At 43.2% G+C, this 22664-nt stretch overlaps 1 protein-coding gene across 3 annotated transcripts; it reads right to left on the bottom strand.

Annotated features, from left to right (window-relative positions):
• Window positions 1-273: 273 nt before the first annotated feature.
• AMZ2 (archaelysin family metallopeptidase 2) lies at window positions 274-17309 on the bottom strand. Of its 3 annotated transcripts, none has more exons than XM_083490388.1 (7): window positions 16962-17309; window positions 12525-12807; window positions 8752-8925; window positions 5882-6010; window positions 2951-3114; window positions 1595-1771; window positions 274-428 (listed from the first exon to the last, which is right to left on the bottom strand). In XM_083490388.1, the coding sequence occupies exons 2-7, from the start codon at window positions 12805-12807 to the stop codon at window positions 282-284; spliced, it is 1074 nt and encodes a 357-aa protein (XP_083346514.1). In that variant the 5' UTR covers window positions 16962-17309; the 3' UTR covers window positions 274-281. The 3 variants fall into 3 exon arrangements, with proteins under 3 accessions (XP_083346514.1, XP_083346515.1, XP_083346516.1); XM_083490389.1 differs by lacking the exon at window positions 16962-17309 and adding an exon at window positions 16682-16959; XM_083490390.1 differs by lacking the exon at window positions 5882-6010 and having other exon boundaries at window positions 16962-17115.
• Between the last annotated feature and the right edge of the window lie 5355 nt (window positions 17310-22664).

The following is a 22664-nucleotide window of genomic DNA, read 5'->3' as shown; positions in this document are numbered from 1 at the left end:
GGACAAGTATGAATCTCTGGTGTTAGTTCTTTGGATTCCAACGTAGCTGAAGTATTTTGAAATGTTTTATATGATAGCTCAGAACAAAAAATTAAAGTAAGTAGCAAGGGGAAACCTTGCTCACAAAATAAACTTACTAAACTTTTAAGGACAAGTTGTTTAGTTTCTAACGAAAGAACTAAACAAATCATTCATTCATTCATCATCATCTCATATTTTAGCAGCTGCCCACCACTGAAATAAGAGTGTTCACTTTAACGTTACCTACACCCCAAAGGGTTTTACTTCTGTAGAACTTCTAGGCATTTGGAAATCCAGTCATAGCTTTCTTTAAATGCTTCCAATGGTTTCTGCAAACTTGGCCTTGCTTCACTGCTAAGCCCTTCTTCTGTTCCAGTAGCTTCTTCCTCCATCCACTTCTGCAGTGCCTAGGAGAAATCCAAACACTAACTAAAAGTCTTATATAAAATGGTCGTGTCAAATAAAATAAACAGTTAAGATAAACCAATTGGTTTGGCATGGAACCACAATTATGCACCAACAATGACTTCTTTTGTGCATTTTTTTAGACCACAGCTTTCTCCGGGGCCTTTCAGTTTATTTGTGCCTTTATTTGTTGAAGATAAGGAGACAAAGAGAAGCAAAGAAACAAACCGTAGCAGAAGAAACACAAAGAAATATTTCTTCAGGCTATGTGTGGCAGATCTGTGGATTTATCTCCTCATAAAGAAAATAGTGTGTTAAAATATAACCAGTTCTTAAGCAGTTCAGTGGCTTATTGACATTCACTTCTCAAAATCTAGGGTGGATCTGGGTTGAGGACTGAGAATCCTCAACAATCTAATCTCACAATCTGTACAGGGTTGTTTGTACAAGGAGGCAGCATGGGATGGGGGTCACAGAGGAGAAAGTGATAACTCGTCTCTTAAGTTACCGTATTTTTTGCTCTATAGGATGCACCGGACCATAGGACGCACCCTGTTTTAGAGGGGGAGAACAAGAAAAAAATTATCCCCCTCTCTGCTCAGTGCCCCTTCAGCGAAGCGGCAGGAGAAACGGAGCCGCTTCCATTTCTCCTCCCGCTTAGCTGAAGGGGCACTGCACAGCTCTCCCTCTCTGCTGAAGCCCGACCCCTCTTGCTCTCCAGGCTTCAGCAGAAGCAACGCAAAGCCTCCGGAGTGCGGAGGGAGCGCTCCCTCTGCGCTTCGGAGGCTTCGCGTTGCTATCGCTGAAGCCAAGGAGCCTGCATTCGCTCCACAGGACGCACACACATTTCCCCTTAATTTTTGGAGGCAAAAAAGTGTGTCCTATAGAGCAAAAAATACGGTATTTCATTTTCAACCTTGTTATGCTGTCCCATAACAAAGTTCTTTGTGTGGTGTACAATAAATAAGCAAAAAATATTCTATCTGTTAAATACAAAATGAGACGTAAAATCAAAAGCTACATTAATGCACCCCCCTAAAAAACTCGTAAGTTGAAAACAGCCTGCAGTAGTTCCTACACTGCTGGGGTAACACTTGCCCATGTTTAGTTTTAGAGTAAGAGGCAAAAAAGATGGATGTCTCCAACCTGAATGGCAATCTTTTTGTACCTTGTATCTTTCCAGAATGTTGAAGCCAAGGGCGGACTGTAGCTTGCGCAGACAAATGGGGCAAAGATCCAATGGGCGTCGGTCCGATTCCTCCAAATGGTTGGAGCCCTGCATGACACATTCTAACCACTGGCAGTGATGCAGTCCAAAGATGTGCCCAATCTCGTGAGTCAGGGTCTGAAACACAGGACCAAATGAAACAAGGAACAATTGGAGCGTGTGTTCTAAGGACCTGACATTCCCCACGGCACTACATATAGGGAAGCTTTTTAATGTATGATGTTTCTCTATATATTGGAAGCTGCCCAGAGTGGCTGGAGCGAACCAGTCAGGTGGGAGAGGCAGAATCAATCAATAATAAGTACTGTATTGTTAGCTCTTTTCCAAGATAAGGTATACACTTAACGGTGATAAAATTCTTGCTCTTTCAGGAAACTTGAACTTGCTGTTACACAGAGCATTACGCAATAAACCCTCCCAAAACAAAACTTGATATTTTCACTTCCCCAACAAAAACTAACTGTTTATGTATTCTGTGCACAGTGGCTTCCACAGGAAAGGCTTGCTTATGCAGAGCTCCAGCCACATCTGCTTCCCAGTTAAACCAAAACGGTTAACTGTGAGCTGACTATAGGTTCGTCCGTGCTTCCGTTTATCCCACAATTTCTAGGCATGGGTCCGAGCAGTTCTTCATTTGCCCCACCGCTTTCCCCGAGAAAACCCACAGTATACTGCTGAATTGGAACAAACACCAATCTGCAGGGGGGAAAGCCCAACCCAATTCAGTGGTAAACAATGGGTTTTCTTGAGGGAAAGCAGGGTGGATGAGCCTCATTGCCTTAAGAGGGAGGTGAATTGAGTGGCCTATTCTGAGAGGTTTCATGTAGCCAAAGTAAAGCAGCACATCCAAGCAACATGAGCCTCCCAAACACCACACACAAGACAAAAATGTCGAACTCCTAATAAGACTAAATAAATCATGTATTTTTCTGGAGATCTGCTAAACATCCAGTTTGTTATTCTAGACCCAAATACTCCCTTGCTACGGCTAGGCCATCAAGCCATAGTGATGTGACAAAACTGGGATTATATCATTTTGGTTTACTGCCAGCAAAAAAGTATTGCGTGTTTTTGTGGTTGTATGCCTTTTAGACACTTTTTTTTTTTTTAAAAAAAAAAGGAGTATAGAAATGGCCTTAAAGAAGTAAAATATATAAACAGTGTTAAGTCCACTTACTTTAACAGAATTAAAGTATTACAGGAAATTAATCAAAGAATTAAAGGAAATGTGGCAACTAAAACACAGATTTGATTTAGATGTGGAAATGTAGTGCCAGAAATCTGAAGCACACCCACTTTGCAGGACCTCAGGAGCAGCTTGCTTGTGATCTCAGGGGTATAGTAGCCATCAAACACAGAATAGTCAGATGGAGGAAGCTTCTTTGTAGTCTTCAGTGTGCCTTTGTAGTTTGCACTGTAAAAGTCACTGTCATACCTGGCAAAGCTGAAGATCCCCATTCCTTAACAATGCAAAGAGGAAATCAAATTAAGGCTCCCACAAAGGGCAGACGGCTGTGGTGACAGGATAATAGCGCCAAAATGCTGAATATACTACTGGAAAAGCAAGTACAGTACTTCTAGAAAGTCAGAAATGAGGCTTTTCCCCCTCTTCCACCTAGAAGTGACATGGGGGAAACTTACCCATAAGCCCCAGTTGAGATCAGTCCAGCTACAAAAATGTTCTTGCTCAGATACATGAGCTTCATAAGGTCCCAAGGTCTCCCTAGAACTCCTGGGGCCAGCTGTGGCTTCACAGCAGTCATCTCTAAAAAGAATTCCAAGTTTGCTGTGGGAATGGAACATGTACGACTAAGGTCAGGCTGAGAAAGCATGGGTGGGGCTGGGAGTAGCCACAGAACTGCAGCCCCACTGCAGCACCCACCTTTAGCTGCAACTTGCTTCAAGCAAGTTGATGAATAGCATTTTTATTTTATTTTTACATTTGAATCCTAAAGGTAAAGGTACCCCTGCCCGTACGGGCCAGTCTTGCCAGACTCTAGGGTTGTGCGCTCATCTCACTCTAGAGGCCGGTAGCCAGCGCTGTCCGCAGACACTTCCGGGTCACGTGGCCAGCGTGACAAGCTGCATCTGGCGAGCCAGCGCAGCACACACGGAAACGCCGTTTACCTTCCTGCTGGTAAGCGGTCCCTATTTATCTACTTGCACCCGGGGGTGCTTTCAAACTGCTAGGTTGGCAGGCGCTGGGACCGAACGACGGGAGCGCACCCCGCCGCGGGGATTCGAACCGCCGACCATGTGATCGGCAAGTCCTAGGCACTGAGGCTTTTACCCACAGCGCCACCCGCGTCCCATTTGAATCCTACCCCTACCCTTTCTCTAAGGAGCTCATTACTGTCCTGTAAGAGTTAAGGGAGTCAGGTGAAGGGAGGACAGGCCTCCTGCACTTTTAATAGTTTGTGTAGAGATGGGAGTTTTAGCAAGTGTACTTGCATTACTGAATTTCCTCTGAAATGGTCTCTCATGTGTGACTAATAAAGTTGCAGGAGTCCAGCCCTCTTTTGAATCTGGCCAATCTCCTCTTACCTTAGGGAAATGACTTGCTCAAAACTCGAGCCACTTCATCGCACTCAAAGAAAATTTCTATTTTCCATAGATTTGTATGGCCTTCCTCTAAACTTGGTAAGCGCTGTTGTTCATTAGCACACCTCAAGGTGGTGTGTTGCAAAGGTCAGAGTTTCAGGAAGGGGGTGGTAGGTTTTATCATGAAAATGATACAGGAGGAAATGGATATCCCTGACTTCTATATCTATATCTGAGTGTTGTTGTCCCCCGAGTTGCTTTTTGCAAAAATGAGAAGAGACCCAATCTCGCCTAGTTTTATCCTCATGGTCCAGAATGCCCTACTGTCCTAGGCAGCACAGGAGACTTCATTATAAAACTGTTTTATATGTGCTATTGCCACCCCTCTGTGGTCAAGAGATGTACTGCAACCCTCTTGCAAATCCTCCCTCCCTCTGCACTGTTTATTGGACCTTTATTGAATCGAAAGAACCCAGCAGAACCTTTTCAAAAGAATAATTCATTTTCACAACATCAAGCTGGAAATTCTGCAGAAACACCTACCATCTCCGGTATGAAATCTACTGTCCTGATGGGGCAGGAAGGAAAAGCCCAGTTGCTCTAGTGCAGGGACAAACCATGTTCTATCTCAGCAGAAATTTCACAACAATCTGCACAGCCATATTCATTGCAGGTTCATACTAGCATGGGGCCTTAAAAGTTTCTGTTCAGCTTACTTATAGTTATTGCCAGTGCCTTAAATGTGAAGAGGCTGGCTCCGCCATTCAAAGGCTGGGAAGGTAGGGAATGATGTACACCAGGAGTGGAGAAACTCAACCCCCAACAGCCCCAGCCAATGGTCAGGGATGATGGCTGGAGAGCCACAGGTTCCTAACCCCTCATCTACATAGTCAGAGCCATGGCGGATCTGCACAAAGGCTTCTGGGATCCTGTGTGAGTAAATAATGCCATTAATCTATGCCAGAAGGCTCTGTGCTGTGTGGAGGATATTCTTCATTCTCACAAGCTGAGCTCTGCTATCATGGCCATGCAGTCATGCATCACACCCTGTCCTCAAGTGGGATGCCTGCAGCTTCAGAGTTGGACTTCAGCTTGCCAGAAGGGAAGATGCCAATCTGAATTCCATCTGTGGCAAAGTTTAACACTGACTACACAGGGTTGGCGGCGGAACAGGATGTGCAGCACAGCTCCCTCAGAAGCAGCCTCAATTTTCAAAGCTTTCTTTCTTCCTCATCATGTGCACTGATAAATAAGAAATGCTTTCTCCTCAATGTGTGTTGTATTTTTATATATAAATACATATACCAAAATAAAAAGTGCACTTTTGGAGCAGCCCCACTGCTCAAAAAATAGTTGGCTTGTAGTCAGTTTTACAGTGGTACCTCTGGTTACGAACTTAATTTGTTCCGGAGGTCTGTTCTTACCTGAAACTGTTCTTAACCTGAGGTACTACTTTAGCTAATGGGGCTTCCCGCTGCCACCGCCGCACAATTTCTGTTCTCATCCTGAGGTAAAGTTCTTAACCTGAGGTACTACTTCCGGGTCAGCGGAGTCTGTAACCCGAGGTGTTTGTAACCCGAGGTACCACTGTACTGATGTTTTGTGCAAAGATAGAAGAAGCTCATTATCAAATTAAAGTCATAAATAGTCTTGATGACTTGATAAAGCAATAAACAATGTATATACCTTCCGTCAAGGAGGCTTGGCCAAAGACAAAATTCCAGGAGTCCTTTGGGTAAAGATCTATCATGGTTACTCCCACAATACAAAAAGCATCCTTTGGCTTTTTTTTCTTTAGGTAACTCAAGAGGTGACCTGTATGAACAACAGACGTAGGTCTCTCTCAGCAGAAGCAAAAGGACAGGAGATTGTAAATGCTCTAAAACAGTGATAGCATAACCCAGAATTCCAGATGGCTTTTGGAGCTATCTAGTTCTATTAAAATTAATGTGACATTTGCAATGATAATAAGTAGAGATATACAGGGGGGGGGGAACCTATGAGAGAGAGCAGGGCAAAGAGATTTCCTTTATTGTGCCCTCCAGTATGTCTCCTCGCTTTTGGGAGTTTTTTTTTTTTTTGCTTGATGGAAGACGGCCCAGGATCTGAAAGCTCTCAAGTCCCTGTGATGGCTTACAATCATAGGGCTGTAGAGTTGGAAGGGACCCTGAGGATCATCTAGTCCAACCCCCTGCAATGCAGGAATAGGCAGCTGTCCCATATGGGGATGGAGCCTGCGACCCTGGTGTTATCAACACCACGCTCTAACCACTGAGCCTACCACATTTAGAATGCTTCTGACCCAAGGGAGGCAAATTCTGCTCATCCCTTTGGAAGTGCTGAAGTCATCGTGCAAATTTGTCTTGGGTTCCAGCCCAGGCTCCATGAAACGTTCAGGACTGAAGGGCAACAGGATGAGCCTGCCTCCTCCTTGGGCTTGTGCTGGGCTGGAGGGAAGCAAGAAGTGAGTGTCATGGTTTCCTTTCAGCCGCCCACTTCGAGCACCAGCCAGCTGAGAGTTTATGCCTACACACTTGCTTTCCACTACAAAAGGCCTGTGCCTACACATCGCCATGTACACACATTGCCCAGAGACTGCTTTTGCTGAAGGGGAGGGGTGTTCCCAAACCCACTACAGTGGTACCTCGCAAGACGAATGCCTCACAAGACGAAAAACGCGCAAGACGAAAGAGTTTTCCGTTTTTTGGGCCATTCCGCAAGACGAATTTCCCTATGGGCTTGCTTCGCAAGATGAAACGTCTTGCGAGTTCTTGCAAGTTTGTTTCCTTTTTCTTAAAGCCGCTAAGCCGCTAATAGCCGTGCTTCGAAAAAAGGAAAAACCGCAAGACGAAGAGACTCGCGGAACGGATTAATTTCGTCTTGCGAGGCACCACTGTATTTTCCAGCAGCTTTGAAGGGTCTTAATGCTAAGCCATGCTATACAAAAGGAATACCAGATACCTATGTCCTTTACCTACCATTCTCCACAGAGAAAAGCAGCAGTTTACCACTAAGCAAATGAAACTGCAGTTTTGTACTCTCCCATTTTGTTTCCGCACAGGCCTCTATCTATAGCGCCAGGGGAAAGACACAGCCAGAATTTCCCTCCAGATATAAATAATTTTCAGTTGAAAAGGAATCTAGCTGTCATAACTCTTGCCTACTATCAAGAGTCTACACAACAGATTTTAAGACAGTTATAGTTAGTGTGAATAAGATCCATCCAAATACAGTCACTGTAACAATAAGTAATGGTTTGTTGTTATGTGAATAAGCCAGGGAGAGTCACAGAACTGTGCACCCTTCTTCATTTCATTTCCTTATGTGGCATGGAGAACATTGGGAAGTTTTTGCTTCTGCTTGTAACGAAGTAGAGTTTACTACTATGTCAGAACTGAGACAAACTGTGGATTGCCTTAGCTATGGTTAACTGAAACAAGCATTCTGTAGACCAAGCTGGAAGAGGTGCTGAGGGGCCTGTCATTTAATCTTCTACGCTTTATTTTTCAAGTTGAAAGCAGCTACAGCAAGATGGAGTGGCTCTTGGGGAGAGGGTATTTAACGCTCTCAACCTCCAGTGTTGTTTTCCTGCTTTAAGGCAGCAAACCTATACAGCCAGTTGACTCAGTATGGCTTATTCTTAAGTATGCATGTACTGAATAGGACTGTAAATCACAAACACAACCTCCCAAAGCTGTTGTTTGTCCCACAGGTGACAAAACCATACAAAAACTGAACAGGAGCACTAGTACTGGGAGGAGCCATAACTCAGCGGGAAAACACATGCAGAAGGTTCCTGGTTCAACCCCAGGCAACTTCAGTTAAAAAGATCACTTAGCAAGACCCTGAAGAGCAGCTGCCAGTCAGAGTAGGCTAGAATGGGATGGACAGAGAAATACTCTCAAATCTGAAGAAGCTTCCTAGGTTTTATATTTCTAAGCGTTGCTCTTTGCAGCTGGTGTGAACCGCCGGTCACCCTTCTTGCCTTCATGGTTAAGAACTGCACAGAAGAATGACAGGCTCACACGGAAGAATCTCAAAGGCTCAATGCATGAAGCTGACATAAAACCCACAAGAGTTTGAAGACTTTTGAAGTACCTTCTCATTTGCTTTCTGATTACAGCCAGTCATTCAGGAGTAAGAATTCTCAGTGTTCTTACTTGCTAAAAGTGTATCTGTGTATCTGAAGAAGTGTGCTTGCACACGAAAGCTCATACCAAGAACTAACTTAGTTGGTCTTTAAGGTGCTACTGGAAGGAATTTTTTTGTTTTTGCTAAAAAGAGTGCCATAATGCTATTTTAACACAGCTGAGATTTATAAACTAGCCCACAGAACTGGCAAAATTGATTTAACGTCATGAGAAAGTCCCAATCCAAAAGTGTTCCATCTGTTCCTCATACCCAGTGCTTTTTTTTCTGGGGGGCAGGGACGCATACCCCTAAACATTTTGTGAATCTAAGTTTGGCCTCATTGAGGGGCAGTATTTCAATGAGAGTAGGAAAATGAGGGTACCCTTAAACATTTTTTTAAAGAAAAAAAAAAGCACTGCTCATACCTGCATGAATCTGCAGATTGTGTGTGTTTTCATTGATCCGAAAAGGGCAACCTGTGTGTGAAACTGGCACTGGTCCTAGGATTCGTACAATCAAGCCATAGTAAAAGGCTTCACAGTAATCCTTCAGCCATTTCATGTAGACATCTGGGCTAACTCTGGAATCTCCAAAAGAACCTACCAAAAAATAGTGAAGAAAAGCAGTGTGTTATAGTTTCAGCTGTATAGTTCTCCCCCCCTCCCACCTTAAACTACATGAAGAGCTATTGTATACATAGTACTATTTTAAAATATGAGATATGGGTTTGCATTCAATATAGTGCTAAAGAAATCATTCCACCAGTACAAACATTTAGGCTTGCAAAAGAACAGTCTTCCCTCTCCTCCCTCCCCGATGTGCTGTCTTGGAAGTTCTCGCAAAACTTTTGAGCAGATTTGGGGAGGGCACTGGGGGGAGTCATCTTGTGCTAGCGAGAATCATTGTGCTGGCTTCAGTTACTACATTAATTTAGTTGAATACATCCCATGATTTGTAGTATTTATCTTGTCTGGCTTTAGAATAAGACTCTGAGATGTGCACCATTAGTCTTGTTTTAAAAATGAGGAACAAAGGCAGAGAGATAATGGTTTGCCAAAGACCATCTAATGCAGGAGTGGCCAACATGGTGCCCTCTAGATTTTGTTGGACTACAACCCCCATAAACCCAAGTAAGCATGGCAAAAGACCAGAGATAATGGAAGTTGTAGTCTAACATTTGGATGGCACCACGTTGGCTATCTCTCATTTAATAAGTCATAGGGCAGAAGGTTCACAATGCAGAGAAATGTAGACTTACTTATTGGGCAGCAAGCCCCACTGAATTTAATTAGACTTACTTCTGAGTAAACATGTACACGGTTTATCTGTCTGTTTATATCCCACTGGGCATGATATTTATCTCCTGCATATTTTGGTAGGGAGAGCCACATTGTCTTGGCTGTCATTCCAAATAGTAAGCCAGGGGTGGGGGGCTGAGATAAAAGTGAAAAGGGGTGTGTTGGCAAAACTATCCAGCACAGTCACAACTGGCTATCAAAGCCAGGAAACATTATCTGAGGGTCAAATTTACATTTTCCATTTTTAATGGCATACAAAAAGCAAAAACTCTACAAAGGCAAGCACTCAAAAAGTAGCGAAGGTTAAAATTATGGTTGTATATATGATGCAAGAACACAGCAGACATGCTTAAATTCAATTTATTGCAATGGGATATACCTGTACACTTAAGTCTGTTGATATCAGTGGGACTTTTAAACAAAGTAAACAAAAGTTTGAACTACACTTATATAACTAGGACACCCTTTTTAAAATTCTTTTGCTCAGCAGCAGAGTGCATACTCCTCTCTGAAATCTTGGAGAACTGCTACCACTCAGTGCAAACTAGAGATGGGAAGACTTTAGGCTTGTGGCCCACCTTGTTTTTTACTAGAACATCAACAACCAAAGCCATGTGCAAAATACATACATTAGTTTGAATAAATGAGGGTGACTATAAGCAAACTCTGAGTTTAGGAATTTGTGTTCAATTCTAGAATTCAATTTTGCTCACAGTCCTTTCACACAAATGACCTCTCCTGTTAAAAAGGTAAAGGTAGAGGACCCCTGACAGTTAAGTCCAGTCGCGAACAACTCTGGGGTTGCAGTGCTCATCTCGCTTTACTGGCCAAGGGAGCTGACGTTTGTCCGCAGAAAGTTTTTCCGGGTCATGTGGCCAGCATGACTAAGCCGCTTCTGGCGAAACCAGAGAAACGCACGGAAATGCTGTTTACCTTCCCGTCAGAGCAGTACCTATTTATCTACTTGCACTTTGATGTGCTTTCGAACTGCTAGGTTGGCAGGAGCAGGGACTGAGCAACAGGAGCTCACCCTGTTGCGGGGATTTGAACCGCCAACCTTCCGATCGGCAGGCCCCAGGCTCAGTGGTTTAGACCAGTGTTTCCCAACCTTGGGCCTCCAGCTGTTTTTGGACTACAACTCCCATCATCCCTAGCTAGCAAGACCAGTGGTCAGGGATGATGGGAATTGTAGTTCAAAAACAGCTGGAGACCCAAGGTTGGGAAACACTGGTTTAGACCACAGCACCACCTGCATCACAAATACCCACTCCTGTTTAGCTTTCTTTATTTCAGCAGTCTAATTTAGGTATAATAAACCGCTTTGTTGTTGCTACTGCTAGACAACTGAAAGTCAGACTAGGCATAACTTGCAAACCACCCAGAGATCTACCAGCAGATCCTGATCTACCGTATTTTTCGCTCTATAACACGCAGATTTTTTCTCCTAAAAAGGAAGGGGAAATGTCTGTGCGTGTTATGCAGCGAATGTGTGGTCCCTGTAGCCGAAAAATAAGGCAAAAATCAAACCGCGCTTCAGGGAGAAGGGAAGCCTGAAGAGAGGAAGTGGCAGCTTCCCTGCATTCTGCCTCAGGGTCTTACTGCCCACCCTGCTCTGTTTCGTTGCTGTGTTTGCTCAAACGGAACAAAGAGCAGGGAAAGCCCCTCCCCTCCAGGCAAGTAGAGAGGAAAGCAGAGCGTCGCTCTATCCTGTCCCTGCTCCGGAGGGAACAATGTTTGTGAAGGGAAGAGAGATTACAGGTTCGGCTTAAAATTCTGATTTGACTTCCTGCTTTTTGTTTTTGGAGACACACAGCATTCAAATATGCTTTCTTCCATTTAAAAGGATGAAATCCTTAAACAGTGGCTGGCTTGTGTGGGTGGGTGGGGGAAAACTTTTGCCTTCCTTTCCTCACGTTATAGCCCTCTCCTGCATTCTTAGCCTTCTGTGTTTTTCCTTCCCTCCCCACTTAAAATGTGGTTACAAAGCATGGATCCACATGGATCCTCAGGATCTTTGCATTGGGTCACCCCAAATTCACCATCAGAGCACACAGCATGTCCATGGCTACAGCCTGTCCCCCCCCAAAAAAATCACACACCCATTGTTGCCTGGGGCTGCAATGGTGCAAAAACGTGGTTACAAAGCATGGATCCACAGGGATCCTCAGGATCTTTGCATTGGGTCAGCCAAAATTCACCATCAGAGCACATAGCATGTCCATGGCTACAGCCTGTCCCCCCCAAAAAAAATCACGCACCCACTGTTGCCTGGGGCTGCAATGGTGCAAAAACGTGGTTACAAAGCATGGATCCACAGGGATTCTCAGGATTTTTGCATTGGGTCACCCCAAATTCACCATCAGATCACATGTCTGTGGCCACAGCATGAATCACAAAAATGATACGTCCACTGTTTCATTCAGAATATTTTTTCCCTTGTTTTCCTCCTCTAAAAACGATGTGCGTGTTATGGTCAGGTGCGTGTTATAGAGCGAAAAATACGGTACTTTCTGCCCACCTCTGAGCAAGACGTTCCCCAGGACTCTATGTAAAGAAGGTTTCTATGCTTCTCATGTACCTCATCCTGATTTACCAATTCCTATGTGTCATGAAACACTTTCTAGACTTCAAAGGACTGGATATACAATAAGGCACATGGTGAGGCTTCACAGGTGTCCAGTGTCAACCAAGTGCACCCCAAAATATGAGTGATATCTGCTGCAATGTCCAAGGGCTCTGTGGTATATGGGCACAGACCGTTCAAAGTGAAAAGGCTTCCCTGAAGGTGGAAAGCTTGAAAAACACCAGCTTAATTAGTTCCTATTTAATGACTCATTAAAGAACCTGCCTAGCTTGGTTAGCATACTTTATTGGCCATAAGGTTCTGTAGGCAGCATTACCAATGGGCTGAACATAAATCCGATTTTTCTGGGGAGTTGGTGTCTTTCTGCAAGGGTCATGATAAAACTGTGCAAAATCCTGGGTGGGTTCTGGGTGTGAGGAGATCCAATCCGACTCAGAATGCAGCGTGATGGGCTTGAAAAGAACACTGCCTGGCCGAAATGCTTCATTTAGCAAACCCTTCTCCTTAGGGTTAAACTTCTCATAAAGTTTTGCAAGCTGTGTGTCCTTGGAAACCAGGGCTGCCTTCAGCACCTCCTCAGAATGTTTAATAACCTTCATCTAATGAAAGAGAAAGACGAAAAGTGTTACAACATCTGCATTTCCCATGCACACATTTTTATTTTATTTTAAACTGTTCCCTTTCTTCCACCACTCCTCACAAGCTCCTATTATTCCTTTCGCGATTAGTAACTAGCCACCCACCAGCCATATTTTGCAGCTTGCTGCTTACTCAGCAACCATCAAGTCCTACATGTGCAACATTCAGCTTCCTCATTCCTGTCCTATTTCCATACCCAACCATCATTTCACAATCAGCTTCTGCTTTTGGACAAGACGAGCATGTGAAAGGCTTGCTACAAACTCAGTCGTCAGCCTAGTTCCATACAATGTTCACTGGGTCACTACATCCCAACTTTCACCCAAAAAAAATATCCAGCCACATTTACATCAGTCTGAAACCCACATTGTAACAAGATCTAGGTGGTTCTTAAATCCAGTTACAATTCATGACGTCTGTCCTAATGAAATCGAAGCAGTGGTTTATTAGACTCGTCACTCTGTCTTCAACCACAGCCCATTCTGAACATCTGAGAAACATTAAACAGCACAGGAAACCCATTCTATCATGAATGGCCTTTTAAAATCACATATTAATGATCAGCAGTGCCATCAGTACAGGATGTTGTGGTATGTTCTTATCTTCCTCTTCTGACATGCGTGTGTTTGGGGCAGGAGGAGGGGAGAGGTGGAGTTAGAGAAGAAGTCCCAGACCCTGAATCTTCCCTAATGAGAACAGCAAGACACACATGGCTTTGAAAACTATCTGTATGATTTAACAATTTGCTCATTTAGGTAGGCATTTCTGGATCTGCGTTTTCAGACTATGGCCTCAGAATATTTAGAGGGACACTATAGGAAAATCCCAGTAGAAAAGTGACTTTGTATATGTGGCAGTTGAAGATCTATACCATTATGTACTATATTGTCCTTTGTATTCTGAACTGAGAGCTAAGTATATTCTTGAATTGTTATGTAAGATGACTGAAGCAGACTACTGAGTGAAGATCACGTGTTTGTTGTCTGACTTGATAAGTTTGTGATAAACAACATGGCAAGATTTGCAGTTGCTGCCCAAAAACTAAGAAGAATGTTCATCAAGGATAATATGGTGGACTGCAAAGATCTGATCATCAATGAAATATAGAAACTCGTGCTTTGGTTTGCATTTTAAGATATATATGTATAGCATGGATAGGATGTACAGTGGTAAAAAAGGTAAAGGTACCCCTGACAGTTAGGTTTAGTCGCGGACGACTGCATCTCGCTCTATAGGCCGAGGGAGCCGGAGTTTGTCCACAGACAGCTTCCAGGTCATGTGGCCAGCATGACTAAGCTGCTTCTGGTGAGCCAGAGCAGTGCACGGAAATGCCATTTACCTTCCCGCCAGAGCGGTAGCTATTTATCTACTTGCACTTTGACATGCATTCAAACTGCTAGGTTGGCAGGAGCAGGGACCGAGCTTCTGATCGGCAAGCCCTAGGCTCTGTGGTTTAGACCACAGTGCCACCCGTGTCCCATGTATACAGTGGTACCTTGGTTTAAGAACAGCTTAGTTTATGAACAACTTGGATTAAGAATGCTGTAAACCTGGAAGTAGGTGTTTTGGTTTGTGAACTTTGCCTTGGAAGCAGAACATGTTTCGTTTCCTGTTGAGTGTGTTCCATTTGTAAATTGAGTCCCCTGCTGCTATGGGACAGCACGCCTTGGTTTCAGAATGCTTTGGTTTAAGAGCAGACTTCCGGAACGGATTAAGTTCATAAACCAAGGTACCACTGTATTGATTTGTAGTGATGGTTTGACCATGATGATCGCAAATGACCAGGATGGCCGCAACAACAAATAAATTCTATTCTGATTTGTATTTTACATGAATGTGTCTGTTGTAGGTGCCATTAAAAACTCCAGGAAACACCAAAAGATTACTTTAGGTCTGTTCAAGAGCTTGGGCCTGCCCAGTGGCAGTTTAAAGGAAGAAAAGGAGGAAAAAAACCATTGACATCTTAACATATCCCAAACTTCTTTCAAAAGTTCCCTCAGTTTCAAAAACAAATTGCTACTTGACTTGGGTGGTGAAGAAAAGCTGCTCTTTTACGCACATATGCCAAAAGCTACCTTGCATGCATGAAGCTAAGGGTCCCAGACTGGGTGTCATGGGAGCACTTCTTAAGGTACACTAGCTTCAACAATTTTTTCAGAGCTTGTTTCCCGAAACAATTTTCTTGAATTTATTGTTTGTTTGCTTATTTAATACATGTTTCCCTTGCCCTTCCTGCTATCAGAGCTCAGGACACCTTGGCAATGAAAAGCCATAGAAGTCATCATATGAACATAACCTTAAAAACAGTAACTACTCATCATGCTCAATACAGTAGAAAGAAATAATAGGCTGTCATTCCCAATCACCTTTCCCCAAAGGCTTAGCCAAGTATTTATTTATTTTTACTGTTAGCAAAAAGGAGACAATTATATAGATCAGCCACAGTTCCGTGAAGAAGGTTCTGACAGAACAATGAAGCTGCTTAGCAAACGTCTTCATCATCTAGCCTATAAAATATAATTTTGTGCCTATATGCATTGGACAGTGTGTTACCCAGACCCCTTGCTATTTTATTCTGAGCAAATCAGCTGCCATTGCCATACACTTACAAACACATGGCAGGACCAGCTTCAGGGGCTCCTAGGGCAAGATGCACCAAATGGGCCCCTTTTCAGAATGGATTTAATGGATTTACCTCCTCCTTCCTTCACCCCTCTGCTGACCTCAGTCTTGTTCCCTCAGAGCAGCCTTTCTCAATCTGTGGGTCCCCAGATGTTGTTAGACTACAACTCCCATCACCCCTAGCTAGCAAGGCCAGAGCTCAGGGATGATGGGAGTTGTAGTCCAACAACATCTGGGGACCCACAGGTTGAGAAAGGCTGCCCCAGAGGGAAGGCACAAGGCAAGTGAAGGAAGCTGCTCTGTCTTCTCTCTTGTATGCTCAAAGGGGACAGGTGAGCAGGATGTGACAGTAAGGAGGAACAGGGCCAGGAGGCGGGGGCAGATGTGTTAGCAGTGGACCGACCCGCAGAGATGGGGCCCTCAACAATGCTGCTTTTTGTTGAGATTCCTGCATTGCACAAGAGGACTAGAGGAAATTTAAGGACTATTTGAATAAATATTGTAATATAAAAAATTAGAAATTACTTGAAAGAAACAAATAGGCCTAGGATTAAACTAAGTTATAATTAAATAAATGGGATTTAGAATGTTAACCAAGTCAACCAAGATGTTTAAAAGGTTAGATTTGTGAAGAATTAAGTTTGTTGTTATTGTTTATCTGTTTATTGTTCCTTCCCCCTCCCCCTTCCCCCGTTTTTGTGTATCATTTTGCTTTGTGGTTTGTGTTATCATTGTGGAAAAATCTAATAAAAAAATTATTTTAAAAAAGAAAAAAAAGAGATTCCTGCATTGCAGGGGGTTGGACTAGATGACCCTTGGGGTCCCTTCCAACTCAACAATTCTGTGATTCTCTAAGAGACTGCATTTAATATTTCAGTTTCCGGCTAAGTGCGTGTGCTTTATATTTGACTTGGTTTTGTAATGTTTGGGTTGTTTTATTTGATGTTTTAATATAGGTTATAAACTGCTTTGAGATTTCCCCCCTTTAAAAATATAGAGAATCTCTCTCTCTCTCTCTGTGTGTGTGTGTGTGTGTGTGTGTGTGTGCGTGTGTGTGTGTGTGCGTGTGTGTGCGTGTGTGTGTGTCTGTCTGTCTGTCTGTCTGTCTGTCCCTGGGAAATGGGGACTCTTGGGAGGGCCTGAGCAGTTTGCACCCCTGACCCAGTACAATACACCACCCCCCTGCCCTGACTGTGACACTTCCATCCTTACCGGAACTCATGGGTGTAGCCAAGGGGGGCAGCTGCCCCCCAAATCAATCAAAATCAATACATGAGGTTCTGCCCCCCCTCCCCCGTAACAAAAGCCTGTTCCCTCCTTAACAAAAATCCTGGCTATGCCCATGCTAAAAGGCCCCCTCCGTCCCTCCCTCAAGCGTCGTCCTCGGGGCCCTCTGCTTTGACACCCACACCCAAGCACCTCTCCCCTCACAGCTGAACCCCCAAAAGCAAAGCGCCGCTTCCGCGGGCCGCCACGCCCAGGCGAGGCCTACCTCCTCAGGCACGCCCCTCTCTCATAGCCGCGGCCCACACGGCCCGGCTCGGCCTGCTCCGCCCTTCCGCGTCGGCCGCGAAGCCCGGCTCGGTTCCAGCCGTTGCCAGGCGGACTGAGAGGGCGGGGGCCGGGCTCGGGTCTTCTCTGCTCCCGGATTCGTAGCCCGGCCGGCCGTGAGGGGAGCAGCAGGCCGGCTGGTCTGCCTTCCTGCCTCAGAATATGCAGGGCCTGGTCGACGGGAGAGATGCTGCCATCCCCGCTTCGGAATATATATATATTTACGCCTACGCTAAGGCACAGTCATGGGAGCGAACTCCTAGGGTTCGAGGTCCCTTCGCCCCCCCCCCCGCTACAAAAAAATAAAATATTTGAGGGGGTCTGCCCCCTCCCCTAAAAAAGTTTGATGGGCATTGCCGCCCAAAGTGGCTGGGGAAACTCAGCCGGATGGGCGGGGTATAAATAATAATAATAATATATTATTATTATTATTATTATTATTATTATTATTATTATTATTATTATGTTGTGGGTGCGCCCCATCATGTGATCGATTATGCAGGCTTAACTGGGCCTCCCCCCCAGAATATATTATTCAAGTTGGCATCCCAGGGCACAGTGCAGTCGCACACAGGTAGTGAGTGTCTACCTGCATGTCTAAGCATGTGCCGAGTGCATTTCTCTCAACGCTGTTTTAAGGGGGCTGCCGCCATGGGCGTATCCAGGGATTTATGTTGGGACACCCACCTGTCATCCTCCTCTGTCTGGCTCTGTCTAGCAAGATTTGGAATGAAATGTCTCCACAACAGCTCTTTTCAATTACTTTCTTTTGACCCCAAGCGCTCAGGAAAATCTGTCCAAATCTTCAGTCGTTTGCAAACTAGGAAGTTAAATAAAAAAAACTGCATCAGGGAGAACCTTTCATGAGGTTAACAAGTGTATTTTGCAAAATTACAAAGAACATGCCTTTTTCCATTTTATTTTTAAATCTGTAAACTAAAACAAGCTTTCTTGGATTTGCTGAAAACCTTTTCAGCACTTCTCAAATTCCTCCTTTCCCCGCCATAGTTTTTCTGTGCACGCTCAGTAAGCATAGCCGATTGAGATGCTCCCGTCGTCTTCAACCTTAGCCAGGTCTTTATTCTCTGCAAGAATGACTGCTCTGTGGTAGAAGTGACCACAATGAGCATTTTCATTTCAAATATTATTTCAACTTTTAATTATTTTTATTTATTTGATTTAGGGGCAGCTTTACCCTCCAGCTACTCCCATGGCTCTTGCTGCCAACCTGGTCATAGGGCAACCAGGCAGGTTACTGTGCAGGATCTCTTGAAAATAAGCACTGGAATACACAGTAGGGCAAAGTAATATGTATATTATGCAATGAGTCCAGCCCAGAACATCACGTGAGGAGACGTGATGCCTTTAGTGTAAAACTAAGGTTTCAGACTGGTTTTCATTTTGAACAGGAGCCTTTTCTAACTTGATGTGAGTTTTAGGAGATTAGTATATCAAGTATAGATTTTCCCTCTGCATATGCAGAAATTTAGTTTTTAGATTTCTCTATTATGTTACTTTTATTGCAGAACCAAACAATGACAAGTATCCTGATTTCATTAGTGCAATATGAACAATAGGGCAATGCTGGGGAAGGGTGTGTACTAAATGAAAAATAGCTATTTCCTGTTGTCCCAGCTGCAAGATTGTACAGAATAAGAGTGTGTGAATGAATTGATGCTCTGGGATGGGTCTTACCTTATTCAGGAAGAATAAAGTTACACTTTATCATCGGTCAAGAAAAAAGCACTCTACCTTTCAATGTCATTTCCACTTTATTATACAGTATATATTCCTGTTGCATCCTAGCTTTGTTCTCCACTGTATACACGTTGCAGCATGTGCAGTTCCCACATATATGAACCAATTCATCAAATTTGGGATTTAGCTTTTCTTCTATTAAAAAAATAGAATTTCAGCAACATATCCTAAATATGTATGATGGTACGCTGAAAAACTGCAGAGGGGATATCAAGAAACAATTGTCAAATAGGTAGATCCTGAGATAGCAAAGCCAAGTTTAGCTTCTACAAATGAAATTAGTTTGGTGTTAGCATAATGTTCTGAATTAAGCAATTTTTAAAAAAAGTTTTGTGTAATGAATGAAAGAGAAACAATTGCAGAGACACACTTCTGTCCAGTCCAATTGTGCAAAGGGTTTTACGGAGGAGGTACAAGCTTTTGTACAAATGAACACCACTTCCTTATCTGATTTCCTGTAGCAGAAAATCCTCTTGCTTAGACACACCCCAACAGTAATACTGTGTCTCAAATTCACAATAAGAGTGTGCAGCTTACACTATTGTCTAAATAGCATATTGTGTTTCTAGGTGTGCCAATGTCAGTTTATTTGGGCTAAGTAATTGGATTACACTGGATCTATAGAATATTTTGTGTCAACCCCATTTTCAAACACTGCAAGACAAAAGAGCACGCAAGAGTACTCCATTTTTCTTTTTTACATAATTCTCTAAAACTTTATAGTAAACTCTAATGTAAATTAAGTAGCCATATTTTTGAGAATATTTTTAAATTTTAAGTTCTGCTATTACGAAATCAGGACAACATTGTTTATTTCTAACAGCAGTACAGCATGCAAATTTTTTTTGGAAATGCAATACTGTGACAATACAATTGAATCAAATATTTGATGTGCTCAGAAACGTGTTCTGTGTGTATTATAGAGAAGCCTTTCTTTTTTAAAAAATATTTCCTGTGACACATACTCAGAGAGGGGAAGATTTTATCACAGTAACATTTCACTTTAAAGTAAATAAATAAAATGATGAAATGTGTCTTTGCCTTTTACACATTTTAGATACATTTAGTTTCTGGAATTCCTGGAGATAAAAGAATGAACTGTACCAACTAAGTCTTGAATGCATACATCAGAGAAAATAGTGAAGTAGGATGTGTTCAGGGAACAAGGAAACAGAAAATAGGGGTAATAATGTTCTTTTTTTAGTAGAGGGGAGTCAAAATTAAATATCAAGCCTTCTTATTTTTAAAGTTTAAAAAGTGAGCAGACTTGCTTGATATTGGCATATAGATAGAAAAGCAAGCAACACCATCTGAAAATCACCACCTGAGACTCTTACTAGTTTTGTAAAGTTTATATTTACTGGTGTTCCTTCTGCCTCTTAACTAGGTTGGAGCTGTGTTTGGACGAATAGCTAAAAGGCTTCCAAATCTGTCCCTGTGCTCCAGTAGATAGAACAAAGGCAACAGGTTTTTACAAATCAATTTAGCTCAGTATTTTCTAATGATATGCAGCACCTCTCCAGGATTTCAGACAGGTCTTTCCCAGCCCCACCTGGAGATGTCAGGAATAGGTGCTCTGCAACTGAACCACAGCCCTCCCGTGATGTCAGACACCCCTCAAGGTGTTTCATGGCCCTGAAAGGCAATATAAATATCCAGTTAAGTTTTGCATCACCAGAACAGGGATCAATGTGGTTTTAAATGATTTTGCCATCTTTATAAATCTGCCCAACCCTTCAGAGCAGCATGACACATGATATAGGAATATCACTTCAATACCTATTCCACTGACAAGGCACTGCTGCATCAAAGAGCCTTAATATCAGTGGAGGCACACTCATTGGATGCAGCCAAAATGTCTCAATTGCTTTAGCCTAGGGTAGCTGGAAAACTAAAGTGCTCTTCTGCAATTCCTAATGAGGTTATGTCTGGGTAAAAAGGACTCCTGTGGTTGGAGGCTGTATTCTTCTAAATACCAGTTGCTGGAAACTACAGGCAGGGAGAGAGCTCTTGCACTCAGTTCCTGCTTGCAAGTTTCCCATAGACATCTGGTTGGCCATTGTGAGAAAAAGAGGCTGGATTAGATGGGCCATTGGCCTGATCCAGCGGGCTTTTCTTGCAACTGCACCCAAGGAAAAAGGGACACTTCTTTCCTTCCTTTTGCCTCTGCCACCCAGGAGATTTGAATTCTGAATGATTTGGCTGGTTGTGTTAATTCCACACAATTGCATGTCCAAAACACTACATGGATCATTTATTTTCTAGATTTGCAAATGCTTAAATGCCATCTACCCCTTCATGGATCACTGCCTTGCCGTGGCAAAGGGGCTTGAATAACTCAAAGAAGCTATGAACTATGCCGTGCAGGGCACCCAAGATGGACAGGTCATAGTGGAGAGTTTTGACCAAACGTCTGGAACAGGAACCAGCAAGCCACTCCAGTATCCCTGCCAAGAAAACTCCATAGGCAAAGACAACAGGCCTGAAGCTGAGACTCCAATACTGTGGCCACCTCATGAGAAGACTCCCTGGAAAAGACCCTGATGGTGGGAAAGATGGAGGGCACAAGGAGGAGGGGACGACAGCGGACGAGATGGTTGGATAGTGTTCTTGAAGCTACCAGCATGAGTTTGACCAAACTGCGGGAGGCAGTGGAAGACAGAAGTGCCTGGCGTGCTCTGGTCCATGAGGTCACGAAGAGTCGGACACGACTAAACAACAAAAACAACAACAAATGCCATCTTGGACTGTGTATAGAAGAGGTATTAATTAAAACAAGCACACAAACAAACACACAAGTTGAAACTTCATTTCAGCTCTGATAATCCTGACCGGAATTAGGAATGCACTACCACAATGAGGCCACTCAGTGAGTGTTTAGAAAAACGTCACAAAAGGATTGCTCTTCCACTTTTTTCTGCTCATTGTGCAACCTTAAAACTACTTTCAGAGGAAGGAAGGCTTGAGAAATTTCACTCAACACGTAGAGGGCTTCTTGGGGAAAAGAACGAACTTCAAATCAAGTCACATGGATGTATCCCGTAAATAGAGACCATAAAGCTCTTTCCTAACACTGACCTATTGGTTTCTAAGTAGCTCTATTACTCTGCTAAGTCAACATGCTAATACTATTGTGTAGACTGCCATCTGAAAGTTTTCCTTTTATAGGCAAGGATCAAGCTCTGCTTCTAAATACTTGTTTGTTTTGGGCAACGTGACACCAGCACATGTCTGAGAATAACTACTACATGCTGCAATCCTATGTAGAATAAAACTTAAATAGGAATTACTTACAAGTTATCAAGGTTAGGACTGTACTGCTAGTGACATGTGAAATGTGAAATAATTGAGTTAGTAGTCATGCCTACAAAATGCCTTGGACTGCAGAATATAAAACCTAGGACTAATACAACCAGAATTCTTTTCAACGTTCCAGCCTTGGCAAGCCCTCACTTCACTCTCTATGCTTCTACTCTTCCCACTATTCTCCTCCTCTTCCAAAGAAATTCCAAATTACACCAAAATTCTGTATTTCAACATAGAGGAGCTTCCAACCCTTGATATTTTTGTTTCTCTTCTTTGAATTCTTTTCCAGAATTGTATAGGATGAGATTCAATGTTTAGTAAACTTTTTGCTTAACTTTTAGACACTTGGGTGTGTCAAAACTCTAAAATGGCACTTACTTTTCCAATGTCAAGAATGCACAGAGTTGCTTACTTTGCAGCTAGAGAAGACAACGCAAACCCACAAAATACAATTAAGTTCCACATACGTTAGAATTTTAAATGTTTCAAAGACAGGCAGTTGTCAAAATCTGGCTGCATTGCCAGCAAGATATAAAACCTCAATCTAATATACACAAAGATACAAACTCCATATGCACAG

Source organism: Podarcis liolepis (assembly GCF_965112155.1).
Source record: "Podarcis liolepis genome assembly, chromosome: 2".
NCBI classification, from domain to species: Eukaryota; Metazoa; Chordata; class Lepidosauria; order Squamata; family Lacertidae; genus Podarcis; species Podarcis liolepis.
This window is presented reverse-complemented; position numbering and strand designations above follow the sequence as displayed.

Bases quoted from the DNA above. Each gene is read 5' to 3' on its own strand.
- AMZ2 (XM_083490388.1), bottom strand. From the start codon at position 12,807: ATGAAGGTTATTAAACATTCTGAGGAGGTGCTGAAGGCAGCCCTGGTT. The intron at 1,772-2,950 runs GTGGGTGTGCTT...CCTGTGTTTCAG, and splicing joins TGCTCCTGAGGTCCTGCAAA to ACCCTGACTCACGAGATTGG. The intron at 429-1,594 runs GTACAAAAAGAT...GATTTCTCCTAG, and splicing joins ACATTCTGGAAAGATACAAG to GCACTGCAGAAGTGGATGGA.